We start from the raw sequence: 19,758 nt of genomic DNA, 5'->3' as shown, positions 1-19,758 counted from the left end.
GGCTACTTTCAAGCCAAATTGGTGTGCATTTTTCAAGACAAAATAAACAAGGATTATCCAGTTGGACTCAAAGCTGCATGACAAAGGATCTGTCCATGTATAAAGATTTGTCAGCAGAATCATACTGTAATGACACACATCGTTCACTGGCAAAAGCTCTCTAGAGGAATTTCACCTGACAAAATAAACACCAGAAATAAGAATCTTTTGCTAGTATAATTGGATTTGCCCAAAGAATTTTGCTGACTTAGCTGCATTGGCCAGCATAGCGGTATTTTTCATCCTGCCAACTGTGCACCAGTCCAACTACAGCATATTACACTACTTTTGAAGCCTTTTTCTTGCGAAAGAAGCAAAGTACAACTCAAACAGGACTTCTGAGTACTTGAAGACATAGTACCCTTGAGATACAAAGTATCCCTGTGAGTACCTACAGTTCCCCACTGAACACCAGATACATCTGAGTATTCAAAAACGAAGATCATTTCTTTCTGCAATTCAGAGCTTTTTTCTTAGTTTTTTCTCTTAAGTCTCACACTGTCAAGAATTAAGAAAATGAATCTGTAACTAGTTCTTGGGATGAAAATTCCACAGAGAACAAAAACCATTAAGCATGATACTCCTATAGCCACAGCAAAATCTAAAAAAAAAAAAAAAAAGCAGTTAGAAAACCCAGCCTCCTGGTGACATCTTGTTGATCTTGTTGATTTATGAAAAAAGTATTTCAATTCAGAATAACAGAACAGTGCTTAGCAAGGCATATCATTCTGAAAAGAGGCCTACAATACTTTCTTTTACTAGTTTTTGATCATGGGGTAAAAAGAAAACTACATCTTAGAATGGAAACCCATGTTCAGTAGCCATGTCAGGTTGCTGGTATGAAATTTTCTGTAGCAGCTTTCTATATCAGGTTTCTTAGTAATTTAGTAATTTACGTGATTTACGTGAATTAAAGAGCCCTTCTGACGGTGGAACAGCAAAACTTTCCACAACATTTAGTAAAAGGAACACAATTTTTTAAACAAGAGCAACATTACCAGATATGGTAAAAAGAAGATGCAAGTTCATCTTTTTTCTCAATGCTATGACAGTACGTATCAATTACATGGTACATATCAATTATAGCTGTAACAATAGCTAACAACTGTACCAAGAACATGCCTCAGTAATCTTCCTGGCCATCCATAATTCACTCCTGGCTAAGAGGATTAATTCATTATTTACTGACAGCGGGCACAAAAGCCAATTTGTTCTTCAGGAATCAGAACTGACAAAGAATTCTCCATGCAAAGTTTATCTGTAAAGACCTGAGGCATGTAATAGCAAATCACATAGCAGTAGTACAGAACTGTTTCAAAAAAAAAAGCAGGTGACTGAACGAAAGGCAAAATGAGAGAATTTTTTGCAAAAGATCTAGGAGATAGAATCTGGTGTGCAGTTCTGGGCTCCTACCACAAAAGAAACACTGACATACTGGACAGTCCAATAAAGACTTGCTTTATTTATGGTCAGAACACCATTAATAAGCTGAATATTTAATTTTTTGCTTATTCTACATCAGACAGACATTTTTTGTGTTTTTCCAGTGTTTTCTCTGTATCAGTTTGTTCTCTGAAATGAATTTCTCACTTAACTGGATGTTTAGTACATACAAAAAACAACATTAAGAAACAGATACATCTGAACTGCTGAAGTTTCACACAGTAAGTACTTGAAACAGTCCTAAGAATTTGATTACTAGATATCAATTTCTCATTCCAAACACTGGAATATTACTTAGCTGCACATGAATTTAAAACGCACAAAAATATTAGAAAAACATAAAAATACCAGCATCATATTTATCACTGCAGGATTTTACAGTATTAAAAGAAGGAAATTGTTTTAAGACTACATGTTATTTTCAAGCTCTACTGTTCATACAAAATGGACAGTAAAATCCATATATCAGAACTGCAGCACCTCCTTTTCTAATAGTGAAGCAGGTTTAAGAACCAAGGCAGTGCACAGCTATTTCAAAGTTCTTCAATTTGAATTTTATTAGTATTTACTACTGTTTGCAGTACTTGCTGCGAGCAAACAGTCCTTTGAAATATGAAAAGGTTTTGCAGTATTTTTTTCAGCAATGAATCAAAGCACTTTAAATGCTCCAGACTCACAAAGATGTTAGCAGGTATTTCTTTTTGTATGATGTCATCGTACTTTTTCTGAATGGGAATCTTTAATTCTCAATCCAAAATCACCAACCAAACATCAACATGGGAAGAAACCTCAGCTATACCTCCTTCTCTATTAAAAAAAATCAAATTTTTGGAAAAATATTAATTTCACCTTAAAATCTCAACTTATGGTCTTAGTTTTGAACTCAACTTTGTCAGTGGTATGTGTGATAGAAAATGGAAAAAAAAATTGTGTTATTTCTGCAGATGTTCCTTGCAATTAGTATGTACTATGATAGCAAACATTCCAAGCTTTCTTAAAACTGAAAATTGAAAGAGTTCTGCAACAAACAGTACCAGCATCCAAAAAGACTTGAACAAAGTATTTTCCACTGATAATTTTTTATCAGTCAATCTCCAAAATGACTACCAAAATCGGAGGTAGTGTCCATGCTTTGACATCCACACCACCTTATATAACATAGAAAGTGTGATCTCAGGTGACAGTGTTAAAAGCTATCTCTGGGCCTCCAGAGTCCTGATCCCCTCTTTCATATGCAAGCAGAAGATAAATTTTTAATTAAAATCACAGAATTATAGATATAGAAAGAGAAATCATTTTCCTACATACAAAACTGAAACACATTAAACTCTGCACATGTACCAGCAAAATGTACTCACTACTGTAATTAAATTTCTTTAAATGTCATAAAATGTGCTGAAATTGACGTACTTAAAAATGATGCCAAGGCAAGAGTGAAGAGTGAAATCAAGGCAAGGTGTTCAGGTATAGGCACTTCTGAAAAAGATCACATTTTCAATTTTAAAAGTAATTCTGCTCCTTGTGCTTTGATGGGACAAGAGATCTGAAGAGAATCTGGCTCAAAATTGCTTCACAGCAAAGTCTATTCTACATATAGTTTGCATATTCAGTGTGTATTCACTAATGATTTTGCCATTTAGGCAGGTGAAATTAACAATACTGAACTGCATTACCAAAAGATGGAAGGATCTGGTCAGCAAATCACAGTTAAAAATTTCTCTGTGTGATGTAGTTTTACATGTTCTCAGTTCATACCACAATTTTCTCTCTACAGTGCTTCAGTCTCTCTGTATTGCTAGAAATTTGAAGCCCCAGCAAATACTCTACATCTGCTTTAGAAACTACACAATGAATCCATAAAAACCTACCTACCTACTTATCTAATCAGTACAACCAAACTGACATATTAACAACACAACTCTCTTCAGTATATTCACACTGGTATCAGTGAAAAAAAAAACAAACCCAAAAAACAACAGAAGCAAGTCTTAAAGGATACAGCTTAAAGGAACTGTATTGAAACATAGGCATGAAAATTCAAAGGTCATGATACTTAATTCTAAGAATAAGGCACTCGAAGTTCTACCTTTTTTTATTTCTTTTTTCTAGGGAGATACCACTGAATGAGGGAGAAAGCACATCCCAAATGGCACACAGTACAACTGCAACCCCTGTCACAGCAGCCTCCAACACCAAACACCCTGCTGCAACATCCTCTCACCATCAGCTCTGTCCTATTTATGATGTTTAATTTATTTTTTTCTTTATTCTACAGAATCTTCCACACAAAAAGCAGATTTTCACAGGCAAAATAAATACCAAGGCTTTACACTGCCCTTCACACAGTTTAGGACAAGTAAACTCTTCATCACCTGGACACAATGGGTCACCAAACACAACGTTATAATTGGCAATTTAACTATTTTTTTTTAAATTAATTTATTTACACAACATAGTACTACATGTTTGAACACTGCAGAACTATCCTTAACAATAACACAATCTAGGACTCTGGGTTATGACTGCTCACGTTTTAGAGATGCCCTCTTTCCTTAGTAAAGAACTGGCTGAGTGGCCCAGCCTAGAGAATTCTGGTGAATGGAGTTATATCCAGCTGGTGTCCAGTGACAAGTGGTGCTCCACAGGACTCAGTATTGGGGCCAGCCCTGCATAACATCTCTATCAACAAACTGGACAAGGTAATCAAGTGACTCATCAGTAAGTTTGCAGATGACAGCAAGCCGGGCACATCTGATCTGCTGGAGGGTAAGATGGCTCTGAAGATGTATCTGGATAGGATGTACAATGTGCTAAGGTCCAAGTTCACAAGGCCAAATGGCAGGTCCTGCCATTGGGTCAAAACAACCCCATGCCGTGCTACTGGCTGGGGCAGTGTCTGGAAAGGACCAGCAAACTGGACTTGGGGCCGCTGGCTGACAGCCACTGAACATGAGCCAGGAGTGTGCCCAGGTGGCCAAGAAGGCCAGTGGAACCTGGCCTGTGACAGCAATAGTGTGGCCAGCAGGACCAGGGCAGGGATCATCCTCCTGTACTTGGCACTGAGGAAGCCACACCTTGAGTGGTTCTGGGCTCCTAACAGTAACGACCCTGAGGTGCTGGAACATGGTGGGTCTGGAGCATGAGTCTTATGAGGAGCAGCTGAAGGAGCTGGGGTTGTTTAACCTGGAAGAAAGGAGACCCAGGGGAAACCTTGTCTCTACAGTACCTGAAAACAAGGCTGCAGCAAGGTGGGAGTTCATCTGCTTTCCAAGTCATAGGACAAGAAGAAATTACCTCAGTTTGCATCAGAGATTGTTTAAATCAGGTATTAGGAAAATTTTCTTCACCAAAAATCAATTAATAAAAATTTAAATTTAATTTAATAAATTTAAATTTATTTTAATAAATTTAAATTTAATTAAATAAATTTAAATCAAGCATTTGAAGAGGCTTCCAAGGGAGGCAGTTGAATCACCATCTCTGGAGGTAATAAGATATATAGCCAAAAGGATGTAATTGAGTGCCAGACTTGACAGTATGAGGTCAGTGGCTGGACTTGATGATCTTATGGGTCTTTTTCAACCTAAATGATTCTATTATTCTTCTCAAAGCTCATCCTATATAGACTATGCGCTACATATTAGACACTACTTGATTTAAATATACACATGTAATTTAGTTTTTATTAACAGCTTGGATAAATTAGTAAGAGTTGCTTGAAAAAGCCTAAGGAAAAAAATGTTCTTCTACAGAGCTGGGATTTGAACACACCTTTTACCCACAGTACCTGGCAGAACTTCCTTTTTCACATGTGTCAGACTCAGTACAGGCACTGTAAACATATTAACTATTGCAGCAGTAGCTGGTTCCTCTGCCCCTATGAAATACACATGTTGGAAGGCTGTCATCAAACAGGTCATGCAATGGATAAAGAACTCACTCCTCAATGTAAGTGACAAATTATTTGAGATGACAAAACCAAGAAAGAACTGGCATTTTCTGCTAAATTAACCAAAATAAGGAATATATGAGAAAACACTGCAGGTTCTCATCTTCAAAAAACAGCTTCTACCTGTGTAGATCTTCTCATTTACTTTAGAAAGTAACAAACGAAGTCAAAGGAGAGTCAGTAAAAAGCAAACCACATGACACACATTAGATGGCATGCAAAGGAACATGAGCCTCACTCCCCCAAACACACTCAAGCATGGTTTGCTGACTCACTTCTTAAACATTATCTCAGACCTTTTATAAGGAGAAAAAAAAAAGGCACTAAGAACTTAAACTATGCGAGAAATTTGGTGAGATGTGTCTTTTAAAACATTCTCAAGCCCTGCACAATGTTGAACAAAACAACAGGTACATGTAACATTCACTTATGGAAACTAAAGCGGGAGAATACAAACACTATACTAAGTCTCTGTATTTAAATTTGAGAAAAAGTGCTCTGGCTGTTCTCTGATACAGTAAGGAAATTAAATACAGAGAAAGAAAGCTTCACATATGATCTCTAACCCATTCTCAATAGAGTTCCACATACAAAATGACTAACTGCCTACTGGTCTTACCAGATCCTTTGTGTCCACATCTGAATGCTTATCCTAAAGCCATACTCATCCACTTGGAACTTATTTGTCCTCACAAGTTCCTTCCAGAACACTGTGTTAAATGAATTTTCTAGTCTTTTATGTCTTTCATCTCTTCTTTTCCCATCTTGTTTTATATTCAGTTCTGATGTTTTCCCAAGACACAGACACAGAAGACAGATCAAAAATACCCTCCCTCAGTACCTGCTAACAAAATAGTCTTAAATCTCTTTGCAAGAGATTAATTTCCTAGAATCAGATTTTGAAAATGCAGCTCATGAAAAATATACATCACAATTTTTTAAAAGAACAGTCCAACACAGGTCATCTAAAGAACCTGAATAAGGAAGAAAAGTCCTAAATTTTTATCCAGAAAAGCATCTACTTCAGCTTTCTGAAGACTGCCAGACAGAGCATCTGCTCAGCAACACCATAAATTGTGCCATGAATGTTCTCATCCCTTCTCAGACAATTTACTGTTACTGCAGTGTGACCAGAAAAAAACAACAAAACAAAGAAACAAAACTTGAAAAGCAAACCAAAACAAAACAAACACCAAAAACTAAACAAACAAACAAAAACCCACAACAAAAAAAAAAACACAAAGAAAAAAATCTTTGCCACTTCTGTCAAAATTAACAAAGCTGGCAAAGACAGACCACAAGGCAAAGGTAAGAGGTTCTGTAGATAGAATGTAGCTGACTTAGGGCAATTTTAAGGCAATTTCTTGGTTTTTCTAGGACAGAGGTGTTCACAGATTTTGCAACAGGGACAAACTGCAAGACTGATAAGATGAAAGAGCTACTTGAACAGAAAGTAAGCAAAGCACAGCCTGTGTAGAAGAACTGGGCATTTCTGTAGTATCTGAGGCAGTACTGAGAAATACAAAAAAAGCAAAGTTATTGAAAATAAACAAGAAGATCAGCAAACCTGGAATATATTTACTGAGAACCAGGAACTGCAGACATTAAAGAAAGAATGTCCCTATCTTCCTGAGAAGGGAAAGGCAAAGGAATCAGTCTTTCTACTACTACAATGCAAACAGAAGATACTATCCAAGTCAGATACATGCTGCTTACCGACTTTTCTACCAGGTGAGGTACAGTTCCCATGCAATCCAGACAAACTGGTTGTAAGGCAAAGAGCAAAATACTCTAGGTGTAAAAGGGCTTCCTTTCTCTTTTTCCCCTTTCTGCTGCTTTTAAAAAGCTGCTGTTGTTAGCATTCAACAGCTATTATATATAAATATAAGCTGCTATTAAAGGCCAAAACCTACACCAGTTTTTGATGTTCTGAAAAACAGGCATCAGTAGAGGGCACCAAAAAGCAAAACAAGTTTCGGTATCTTTAAAGAGCTTAGTAAAAGAGGGACCTACCTGCTCCCATGAGAAGTTGAAGAGTAAAAAAAATGAAAACCGTCCTGTTAAATCATAGACCTCATCAAGTTTTGCCCACAGAAGAATACTTCATATTAGAAATACTTCGTATTAAATTATTTAACTTAATATGAATTCTTATATAGAGAAGAAAATCACAACTTCTATTTCCATATGAACTATTAAGTCAAGCCTGTATCTTTCACAAGTTTTAAGAATCACTCCTCCACAGTCAAGACAACTTTATGACTGAAAATGGAAAAAAAGTTCTGTTATCTTTCCTCTATCCTTATTTCCACCTTTCAAATCCTTCTGAGGCAAGGGAAGGTGGAGGTAGCAAAGCTACACACAAAGACTGCGTGAGAAATTTGTAACTCAAAAATCTGCTCTGTACAAATTCTCATTAGATCCCTGGCAATTCAGCTCATGTAGTCTCTACAAACAAACATGTATGACAGCTTTGATTTACAACAGGAGTACTGTTTCATAGTACTTGACAACAATTCAATAATAGGTAGGTCTGAAGAAGTAACTTCCCTCCCTAACCACACAATTTTTATACTTCAGCAAGACCTTGCATAAAAACCATCAAAACTCTTTAAGACCATCTTAGCAAAGAGTTGAAAAAGTAACTTGACTTCATCAACAATCTACTTTAAATCATAAAAGTTATCTCTTACGATAATGTCAATAAGCCATATTAAAAAAACATTTAGATAAGCTGACACGTAAACTTCACAAATCATAGGAGTAACTCATTCAACTAATACCAACTTCTGAGCCAAATTCTCATATTTCAGGAAAAGAAAAGACAACTACATACTGTGACTTCCACACCACTGCATGTACAAAGCAAGGACTGATCAACATCCAACTTCAATTCAGTATTTATTATACTTTTATTAATTAAAAAACCTCACAAAGTGAACCAGATGAGAATCAAACGTTTAACCTACTCTGTAAGTCCGTGAGATAACAAAGTAAGATTCACAAAAGAGATAATGAAATCTTTACTTTATAGAATTCTTTTATTTACATACAACTTCTCATAATTAAAACTTTTCACAAGTAGTATAACCCCTAGTAACAATTCCCTGAAAACTTCCTTCACGTTATTCTATGTATGCATACATTTCATTTTTTGGCAGAGATCTGGTGATAAAGGAAGATCAAAAACATTATGAACTATAACTAGCCATGAAACCTGCCATAGAACCTATTTGCTCTTCAACCTTGTACTTAATCTAATGACTGCACCTTCCTTTGTCTTACTGCACACGCTAGTATCCAAATGGAATTTTTTCTTCTCTCACAACAGTGATACCACACTGCAGTACCCCCTTGAAGGTAAAAAGGTAATGTAATATAATGCTGTGAAGCAGCTAAGTAGTCTGTTGGGTCAGCATATAGCAAGATCCCCTGGATGCAGAGAAATGCCATAAATTTGGCAAATGAAACCAAAGCAGTTGCTTCAGTGAATGACATTTAAGAACAAGCACATCATCAGCAACACCAGATCAAACTGTAACTGTATTCAATACTTGAATACGGCAGACTTCTGGTAATCCTACTCGTCTTAACATTCCAGTTGCCCCACTCGACATGCGAAGAACTTATCAGAAAATGCACGTCTGCTTCAAACAGTACCTTCAAAACTCTCTTTCAAAATGCAAATGCTATACATTCACGAACATTGTCACAACTTCCAATTCATGAACTTCTGTGTAAATAATAACTAAGCTACTTGCTCTAGACAGTTAAAATTTAAAACGGATGTCCTCAGTTAACATCTCAATGCACAGTCAGTTTAAAAACTCAATTCTTAAGGAAACAAGATGTAACTTCAACGTTCAAGCATGAGATAAAAATCCCCTTTGTGTTTTTCAGGAATAGGAATTAAGTCACGTCTACTGAAAAATACCGAATGTCCTAACATGTAGGTTTGCTAAACGAGTGTTTCCTTAAACAGTTGTTCTTTTGACTAATTCAGGGGGATTAGAGATACCTAGAGATGTCACTTTACTATAGAGATGGGAGGACGTTCAGTGCTTCAGAAACACTTGCTACCGCCTTGCACATTAACCTGCCCGTCTCGAGGACAGCACACAGCAACTCAGTCCTGAGAACTTTGTTAATTTTTAGGTTCCAGTTCTACCTTTTGCCAAAGCAGGTAAAGCAACTTTAACAAGATCAGACAATTACAACCCTTCCCCAGCTCTCGTCCGCCTCGCGGGCCGCCCACGTGGAAGAAGCTCGGGCTCCCCATCGGCCCAAGGCCACAGGGCCTCTTTCACGCTCTACCTGTACGGAGGGCGGCCCGGCGCCACCGGGAGATCGCCCCTTCCCCTCCCCGGCTGACGAGCCGCGGGCACCAGGCGGCGCCGGCGAGGTCCCGGCCCGCGCGGGCCGCCGCTCCCCGCGCCGGTACCTGCGGCCCCGCCTCACCCCCGGGGCCGCCGCGGCCGCCTCGGGCCGGGCCCGACCCTTCGGCGAGCGCTTCCGGGAGCGCGGACCCCGCCCCCCGGGCCGGTGACGTCACTCCCCGCTGGCCGGTGACGTCACACAGCGTCATCGGCGCGGGGCGTCCTTTGTCTGCGCCCGCCGCGCGCCCAATGCGCCTGCGCGCTGCGGTGACGGCTCCCCCCCCGCCCCTGCCCCCTCGGCCCCCGTTTAGTTTCGGTTTCATAGGAGCGCAAGGCCGATTGCGTCGGGAGACACCTCCGAGATTATGGGGGCCAATATGGGGCCGATCTCCATCTTCTCAACCCCACCGTGGCACTGTGTGTCACGTCCAATCCTTCCTTAAACACCTTCCGCGACGGAGACTCCATCGCCTGCCTGCGCAGCCCGTCCCAGTGTCTGACGAGCCGCTGAAGAAATCCTTCATCATGTCCAACCCGAACCTCCCCTGGCGCGGCTTGCGGCCACGTCCTCTGGTTCTGTTGATAGAGGAGACCGACCTCCACCTTGCGCTAACCTTCTTTCGAGAGTCAGTGGAGAAACAGCATCAGCCTTCTGCTGAAGGTGCCGGCGCGGGCATGGGCTCCGGATGGAGCCCGGAGCAGCAAAGGGAGCAAACAGCCTCACGGAACTGAAATACTCGAGCTGTTCCCCCTGAAATAAGATATTATCGCCTTATTTTTCACCTTTCAAATTTACCTGCACTCTCTACCTCAGCCTAATTGAAGTTTTCCCCAACTCTGATTCAGGAAAACAAATCATCTGCTGTAGGTGTAAAGAACGTTCTAAAGGAGATGACTCACTAAGCATGAAAGTGCTGGAAAACTGGTAAATGACATCCCTGCAGCTGCCAGAGGTGAAATGAAAAAGTAAATGCTCAGTAAACACCGTCAGAATGAAGTGGGACTAAGAGTGTGTGGGTGTGACAACAATACACACAATGAGGAATGAATCTCACCTGTCCTAACTGCACAAGAAAATTTTCTGGTTTTCAAACTGGAGGGGGCAAAATAAATTCCTGCTAATAGTCCCATTTTTCTATGTACTGCCCCTCAAACATTCCCCTCAAGAGGTGCATGCAGCCCTATATAATACATCATATATTAATAAATGTGATGGGTCCTTCAAATACGTGAATTTGTGAATCATTTTTTGTTCAGCTATGCGTGAATTTCGTTGGCTTATGCTACCAAACACTACACCATACAAAGTAGAACACAAAACTGGTAGTTTTTACTTCAAGATTGGAGTTTTAAAATACTTCCCTTCTTGTATTGTCATCTTTTTAATGAGTTGACAGGACTCTGTGGTAGAGACTCAGTACCTGAAGTCCACGATGATGTCATTAAGACAGGCAAATGAGAGTAAGTTCATAAAAGCACAGAATTGTTAGGGATGGCAGGGACCTCTGGAGATCATCCCATTCAATTCCACTGTCAAGGCAGCATCACCTCAAGCCAGTGACACAAAAATGTGTGTGGAATATGTACTAACTAGCTGGGAAATTTGAAGGTTAGAAATAGTAAAATAAATTATGTAGCTATGTATTTTAGTAATAAGAACCAAAAAGCAAAAATTCTTTACATACTGTGAAAGTAAAATAAATTAAGCTAAAAAAGGAGAAAAACAAAGTATAATTACCAACCCCTTAGTAATAGTGAAAAAAATTCCACTGGATTGCCCCACAGTGATTTGGTTTTGGTTTTGGGGTTTTTTCCCCATTACTACTGGGTCATCAATTTGGTTTTTAATTGCATGGAATAGATAACTTGATAATACCTGTGCAAAGAGATCGCAAGAGTAGTTAAGTGTTGTATCTTTGGACTTCCTGTTCAAGATGAGTTAGCATTCTCTAATGGAAGCACACCACTAGTAAAACAGCCACCAAAGGAATAAAAAAATATTTTTTTTGAAGCTAAATAAACTTGGTATGACTTAAAGGCTCTGCAGGATGATAAATTTGCATTTTTCTGTAACACTAGTAGGAATCCACTGCTTGAGCATTAAAGCAATATACCAAGAAACACCAGCTCCTTCTTACACAGACCTTTCCCTAAATGCTGTGCACAACAAAGAAATGCATTCAGTTCTTTCATTTAATATTTATACTTTAATGCAAAAATCAAAGAAATTACAAGCATGAATTGTGCCCTGACTCATGCACTGAAGTTTAAAAGCTCCCACCACCAAAGAAACAAATTATTATTTTAATTAATTTAATTAAATTTATTTTAAAATAAATCTCAATTTTAATCACTTTTCTACCCCAAGTAAAATAGGAAATGTATTTTATACCTATGCTATTATTAGATTTCTCTGTAAGACAAGAAGTACTGTTTTTGGTGCAACAAAATTAGACAAGCTCTTAGTAGTGTTAATAGCACTCTCAACAATGACACTTCCCTCTTAATGCAATGAGTCCACACATGAAAAATCTTAGATTCGGTTTCCTGCTGATGTCACTGAACATGAATTTAAGATTCTCATATGCCAAGTCAACAAAATCCAGTAATTGGGGTGGAAGCCTGGGAATTGTTTTCATTAAGATTGCAACGTTCCTTTAGCATGTGTGGTGTGGCATGGAACTTTTCTCATGCTGTTGTCCAGAAAATGACAGCTGAGCTTGTAGAGAAGCTACTGTAAAATATATGTAGGTTGCCAGTCAAATATTTACCTTTACATTTCTTCTACAATGCAAAAACCAGTTAGGTGTAATCAGGCAAAAAGTAATAAATTATTTTGCTGAAATATGCCCGTTGACTCATCAAAGACATGTCGAACTATTTTAAATGCATGGTTTTCATGGAGTTTCTAGAATGAATACAAAAAGGCCCAACAAGTAATAAATTTGTAGATAAATCAATTAAATCCTGTATTTAATATAATTTAAATTATATTAATACCAATATGAACAGGTGGTATCTCTCAGTAATGGCAGAATAAATCAGAACCTGATTTTCAAAGTAACTCATAGTGGAAACCATAGTGGAAACACAGTGTGACCAAAACTGACACAAGAATGTAGGCATGTGTGCATACAAGCAAGGAGTGATAGGGAATTGCAATTGTACCCTAGTACAAGCTACTTTTAGAAATAATTAGTTATGATTTTAAAGAAGTATATACATATACACAAACCCTTTGGAAAAAATCAACAAACCCCAATCAGTGGGCATCCAGAGGATAGTGGCTGAAAGCTCAGAGTCCCAGTAAACATCAGTGACAGATTGTGTTCCATAGGGATCTGTATCAGGACCAGTGTTATTCAATACCTTCACATAGATGAAGGAATCAAGTGCAACCCCATCAAATTTGCAGATGACACCAAGCTCAGTGACGTGGTTGACACTCCTGAAGGACAGGATGCCATCCAGAAGGACCTGGACAAGCAGACTGTTCCTTGTTTTTCCAAACAAGTGGTTATTTTAATCAAGTAATCAACTAGAATTTCCTATAAAATCCAAGTCAAACAGCTTCACGCCTTCTAACAGAAAAATCAAAACCCTTAAGAAATAAACATGACACCTGAAGGAAAAAAACATTTGGATCTTTTTAATAGATCCAAACCCACATTCTTTCTGCTTTTTATACTAGTTCTACTTCAGTAAAATTTACAGTTGGAAGTTCTTGCTCAATTGGTGCAGAATCAACCCCAATGAGAAAGATTGTTTTCTTCCACCATCTCTAAATATGCAAAAATAACATTTGGCCCAATTCCTCTATTAATATGGAGACAGATAGTATGCCAAACAACCACTCTTCTGAAACTTATACCAGGTAAGCTGCCACACCCCTTCCTACTCCCCTGCCCCCAAACCAGTGAAGCGCCTAACAAAAGCATTTTCCAGCAAGATTTAAACCAGTTTTAATTGCCTTGATACAATATAAAACTAAGGGAAGACTATCAGTGTAACACAAGAAATGGCCTTCCATGGCTCACAAAAGGAAAATGGTTAGGTTGGTGCACTAGGATGGCTTTGAAATTAAATTTCCCCTATACATTCCTCACCCAAGAATCTTCCAGTGCAGAGTACATAGGGCCCAAAAAACAAAGCAGTGAATACTGCCAAATATAGCTAACCAGATAATTAAGTGGAAACTTAGAATAATGTTCACCATGTTCCGGATAGCATTCTGTGGGATGAATCCGTAACCAAATCTAGGGTGGTACCTAAAAGTAAAATTAAGCTAAAACACTAAACCACACCAAAAAAAAGCCAACAATACCTCCAAAAAAATCCCCCAACAAGAAAGCAAATACACACATACACAAAACAAACAAACAAGCAAACAAAAAAAAAAAAAACCCAAACCACAACAACAACACCCCAAAAAAACCCCAAACAAACAAAAGAACCCTAAAAACCCTATGAAACAAAACAAAACAAAAGCCAAACAAAAAAATACCCACAAAATTGGAGGAAGGAAAGTGAAAGAGGGAAGAAAAAACAGATAGGAAGGCAGTAGATCAGTAATAGAAATTCTTTCTGAAAACAACTCTAGCTCAAGGATAAGCTGGAACAATTATAAAATTAACTTACTCCAGAATTTCAAAGCATAACGATTAGTGCATTTACTAAGGCAGTGCCATGCAGGTTGCATTTTACCTCCCAAGAAAAATTATTTAGAATTAGACTAATACCTGCCCCTTTCCAGGCATGTCTGGCCAAAAAGTTAGTTTACTATGACATGTCATGCTTGCATACAATGTAGGACACATTACATGTTGAACTAAAATCAATCAATTTGCAGTATTTACAGACAATAAAGCTTAAGGTAAAACCATCAACAGCCAGTCTCACAAGCAGTTCAATGTCAAAATTACTCTTTTCAAAAGTACTCCTTGTGTATGCCACAGTTACAGTAGTGATCCTAGTATCATTGAACATTTAATACCCAATACCCTACTGACCCCCAGCAAACTAATCTGCAAATGTGTCAAAAAAAAGTTACAGAAACACATGCACACCACTAGATAGGTTGCTGTTTTGAGGCTGCACCACTGAACAAAAAGTTCCGATCTGTAAAAGCTTCCCAATTCCAAAACAGGAAAATTCTGCTACCGTGAGGGAAAAAAAAAAAAAAAAGGAAAAAAAAAACCCAAAAAAACCACCTTTGAACACATAGCTAGGCTCTAAGTCAGAAGAAACAAGACATCCTACCTTATTTAGAAACTTGCAAAATCACTGTTATTTATTAACTGAGGGTGTCAATATGGTGTATCACAAATATTTAGAACAGCAAAGGAACACAAACATAAATAAAAATACAATACTAAAGACAAATTTCTCATGAACTGTCTGAAAGATTGTCTGGAGAAAAATATATATCTTATTAGGCTAGAGACAGTTCACAAAGTAACTCTGAGAACTGACTGTTATATCTGCAAAACAATACATCTTTGTGTAGTAAAAGCAATATATAAAAACCCTGGAAATGCAAATGCATCTTGTGAATGAAAGATTCACATAAATCTCACCTTGTCACTGTCATCAGTACAAATGTGATCTTGATGGATTGAGTGGCATTGAAACGATGTACCAATACTACCTGGAAAACAAGGAGGGAAGGGAGAAAAAAATTACTAAAATGATGACTCAATTTCTGTGAACACTAAACATAAATTTGGCAAACTTCCTTTTCTCCAAGATTTAGTTGCCAAAAAGCTAGGTTTGGTAACCGAATAAGCATCAGAGATACATTTTATAAGTGTGCCAATGTCTTCCTATATACATTTTTTAAGACTTTTAAACAGAATATAATCATACCTAATTCATCAATCCAAAACAAAGAAATGCAGTAAAGTACATATGTACGTATACAAATAAGGAGAAACTACACTATTTGAGATTATATACTGTACTATAGAACATTTTCAGTACACTGGGTAACCACACACCAGACATTCCAGTAATACATTAAGAATAAAAGAGGAAAATTCCAAGGTCAAAGTTTTAATTGTGTCTAGTTTTCTGGTAATGGAATTTCTGCCTGCTTAATGTTTCTATACAAGTTTCTTTATGCCTAGGAACAAAAGCCTTCACCCCTATGAAGGCTTACCCCAGTCCTGAGACTTTTGTCCAAGGAATATATGAAAATATTTTACAAAGCTTATTTCTGACTTACCACTTCAGAAAAAAATATTATTTTGTCATAGGAGTCACTGTATGGACTTGAACAGCAGTAGAGCATGATCTTACTGTGTATTTTTTGTAGGAAGGGAAGGCAAAGAAATAATCACTGTACTTTCAAGGTGAAAAGGTAAAAAACAAACCAGTTTTAAACTGTTTGAAATATGTCGTGCTCCCCTCCTACTTGACTTATGCAAACCACAAGTGTGTCACTACAAACACTCCACGCATTTTCTTGAAACTAGAGTCAGTTCAAGCTCAAAAGCAACCTACAAAACCCAGGAGAAGAGAGGATTAAAAGAAAGGCTTGATATATTTCTGCCCATTACCCCAGAGGCAGAACTGATATAAAATACAACCTCTTTAATTGGTCTAAAGTAGGAAAATAGGCAACAAAACATATTTAAGTTCAGCCAAATTACAACAAATACATATAAACTTGTTTCAGGCATTTATGCATGTAGATAGTGAAAGTAATTTCCAGAGGTGAAATTCCTAAGACTTACTCCCTAATAAATTAAAACTCATAAACGTGGGCCTGGCATTACAAGTCCACATTATATGCTTTACAGGTAGGCTTTTCACGAACAGTGATCGCACACACCATCACAATGCTAAGCTGACTTTGTTCTAGCTATAACAGGTACCAGCAGTAGCAACACAGCTCCAGTAGCAGAGGTACAAGTCAGTAATGCAACACAAGGCACCTGGGCAGCTCATCAGTTTTCATGATGCCATACCTTCAATTCTAACAATATCCACATTACCAAGAGAAAGTCTAGCTTAGGTTTTATCTACATGTTTCAGTCAAATTCAACTGCAGACAATCAAGTGCAGTTAGCAGAAAATATGGAAACATTTTCCTTTAAATTCTTTTTTTTTTTTACTCTTAACAGGATTCATGGCCTTTATGACATATTTGTTTCATTTCCAGTCAACTAATACCCCACAGTACAATAGCAAGATGTAAGACACAATCCCTAACTATGAAAAGTAAAGGCATTACACACATCCTGGCTGTTTTGCACCACTGAGTTGGCTGACCTCACCAACAGCCTCACCAAAAGCTGCCTTTGGAAAAGGATTTACATCAAAGACAGCATTGATAATGCAGTTCCTTGAATGGGGACAGCAGAGGCAACAGATCTGAAGACACTGACACAGTGGCCTGCCAGCTAAAGGCTCTGCTTAATGGCAGTGCAATATATAGTGTTGAGTTACAAGGTTAGGAAATCCTGTAGGACTTTTCTGATCTTAAATATATATATATAAAAAATAGAAAAGCATTTTTTAATAACTGAGTTATTATGTTTTTAAAGCACTTTCTTCCTGACAGATTGAACCACAAACCTGAAGACAAGTTAATCACCTTTCATCCACCTGCAAGGAAGAGCAGAGTCAGAATCTCAAAAATGACCTCAACAGCTCTCTAGGCTGTGTCAAAGACTTCTACATTTTTGTTTAACCATTAAAGGTGCCAGAGGACTGAAAGGAACAAAAGACAATCTGCATTGCACCGACTGCAGGGAGTAGATACAAATTCAGTTAAACTACTTTCATATCCCTAAATTTACAGGGAATTTCAAACCAACTCAAGACTAGCTGCACTCCAAGGCTAGAATATCCTAGGGGTACTACAATCAAAGCTTTAATTCTGAGTGAAGAATTATCTCTGCAAAGCCGACTGAGATGGAGGTAAACGCTATCAATATTCCACAAAAGGCGCAGAATGTGGCATAGAGGGCCATAGCCCTCAGCACCTTCCCAAATGCACTTCCTTGCTACTGTGTTCAGCAGATGCAACTGTGAGGTCTAATGCCTATCATTTTCTCAAACCTAATCCCAGTTTGAATTTCCTCTCTCCCACAATCCAAAGCAATTTCACACCCTGTGCAAGTAACAGGGCACTTTGTAAAAGTCAGTTGGTTTTCTCAGATTCACAGCTTGTAATACCTAGGTGACAAAAGAGTAGCCTCAATTTATGCTGAGACACCTCCAAAACACAGCAGGCATACATGAAACACCAGATCAGGCATTCCTTCACCATTACCAGTATCAGACAGGGTAGACAGTGATGCCCTTCAACTGAGGCGCTACATGTGTGTATATATATATATATATATATATATATATATAACACACCTTTCTTCAAATAAAGTGAGATACCCAGCTTAGTATTATGACTTGCACTCCAGCGGAAACATTAGCTCTTTTGGAACAGGCAAGAAAGAGTGGTGCACTCCCCAGCTGCCATAGGAGATTGTTTTTCTCCTAAACCCACACATTAAACTGAACAGCAAAAAGAATCTTCAGAATTGCATGGGTTCTGTCTAACTTCTGCATCATAATAAAAGGAGAATCAGTATCAGGTTTGAAAGGCCTGCTTCATGCTTGCCAATTTAAACAGTCTGAACACACACAATCCTAGTCAAAGGGAAAAAGAGGTGTGATTTCAAACCTTTTAATTCAATAACATCAGACCTACTGGAAGTATCTCATTGCATAAATGAATGACAGTGATTAATACATTCACTGACTCTCCAGCACCAGTCTCATTACGAAATCACTTGTGTATGACACCTGTACTATTAAACCTACTTTATCTAGAGTTAAGCTGTTGAGTCTTACTATGTCGCATGAATCAGACAAGTTCTGGGCTAAAGGTTTGATTTGCAGACTTGAGCATGGAAACGACTAAATGCACATAAACAAAGTCTGAATTTGATCAAGTCGTAATTAACTGCTCCCTTTAAAACACCTGTGAGTTGAATGGAGTACATGTAAGTATCTCTGGTGAGATACAGCCATGGATGGCTACTTTCAAGTCTACTTGAAAAGGTACAAGGAAGGGAGGTTAAATTGTCTCTGATCTAGGAGCTCAACTTCCAACAAAATAATGCAAACCACTCCTGCAGATTATTATCATGTGCTAGTCAACAATGTTCCTCTACCTGTGGCACATTACTTAGATTTTAGATGCCGCTTCTAATTCAAGAGCCTTTCAAACTGCCATGAAGAAGTTACTTAATGGGTAAACAGAATATTTTGCTGTTACAATAGAAAAATTAGAGGGGAGTTCAATAGAAGATACAGCTACTCAGGTTGGTCAAGTAAGAGCAAGGCTGCAAATTAATCATTATAATACTCTTTAACTGTTTTCCCCATGCCTGCAAATCTGACCACAAAGAAGAAACATGATACATTGCATGCTAGCTGCATACTGTGCATACTAGGACTTCCATTCTTCCCTTCTTCCTTCCACCCTTTTTAATAAACTCCCATGGATTTGCATCCACTTAAGTTGTTGAAAGAATTTATTACACTCTAGCAAGAGCAATTAATTTTCAGTTGCATGGTATGAGACATAACATTGATAATTTAAAGCAATTCCTCAGCATGAAGTATCTAAGATGCTGTGATGAAACTCTGGAACACATTCTAGCCAGAAGAAGCCTAAACTCACTGGAGAAGAAAACAAAAAGATAAAATACCTCCTGAACTTCCCTCCTTCCTTTCCTTCTTCTTCCTCATCAAGAAATCCATGCTCTTGTCAAACTACAACCAGCATAGGTTTGATGGTGTTTTCTGAGTTCTGGTGTCCCCTTCCACACCCCGGCCCAGTCAACATTACTGGTAAACCTGACAGCCTCTTCTCCCACCCACAATGCTCAGCCAAGGAATGCTGTCCTGAATTCCACACACCCAGTGAGAATTTAGATATCC

At 38.2% G+C, this 19,758-nt stretch overlaps 1 protein-coding gene across 6 annotated transcripts in view; it reads right to left on the bottom strand.

The window, feature by feature from the left end:
• The window catches only part of RNF38 (ring finger protein 38), a 104,115-nt gene that overhangs the window by 33,696 nt on the left and 50,661 nt on the right, over window positions 1-19,758 (bottom strand). For 3 of the 6 annotated variants that reach the window (XM_086866661.1, XM_086866662.1, XM_086866663.1), the window contains one exon: window positions 15,384-15,454. In XM_086866661.1, coding sequence (XP_086722787.1) covers window positions 15,384-15,454 — 71 coding nt within the window. The other 3 variants (XM_086866664.1, XM_023943821.2, XM_023943822.2) reach the window with 3 other exon arrangements.

Source organism: Cyanistes caeruleus, chromosome Z (genome assembly GCF_971803275.1).
Source record: "Cyanistes caeruleus chromosome Z, bCyaCae1.hap1.1, whole genome shotgun sequence".
NCBI classification, from domain to species: domain Eukaryota; kingdom Metazoa; phylum Chordata; class Aves; order Passeriformes; family Paridae; genus Cyanistes; species Cyanistes caeruleus.
This window is presented reverse-complemented; position numbering and strand designations above follow the sequence as displayed.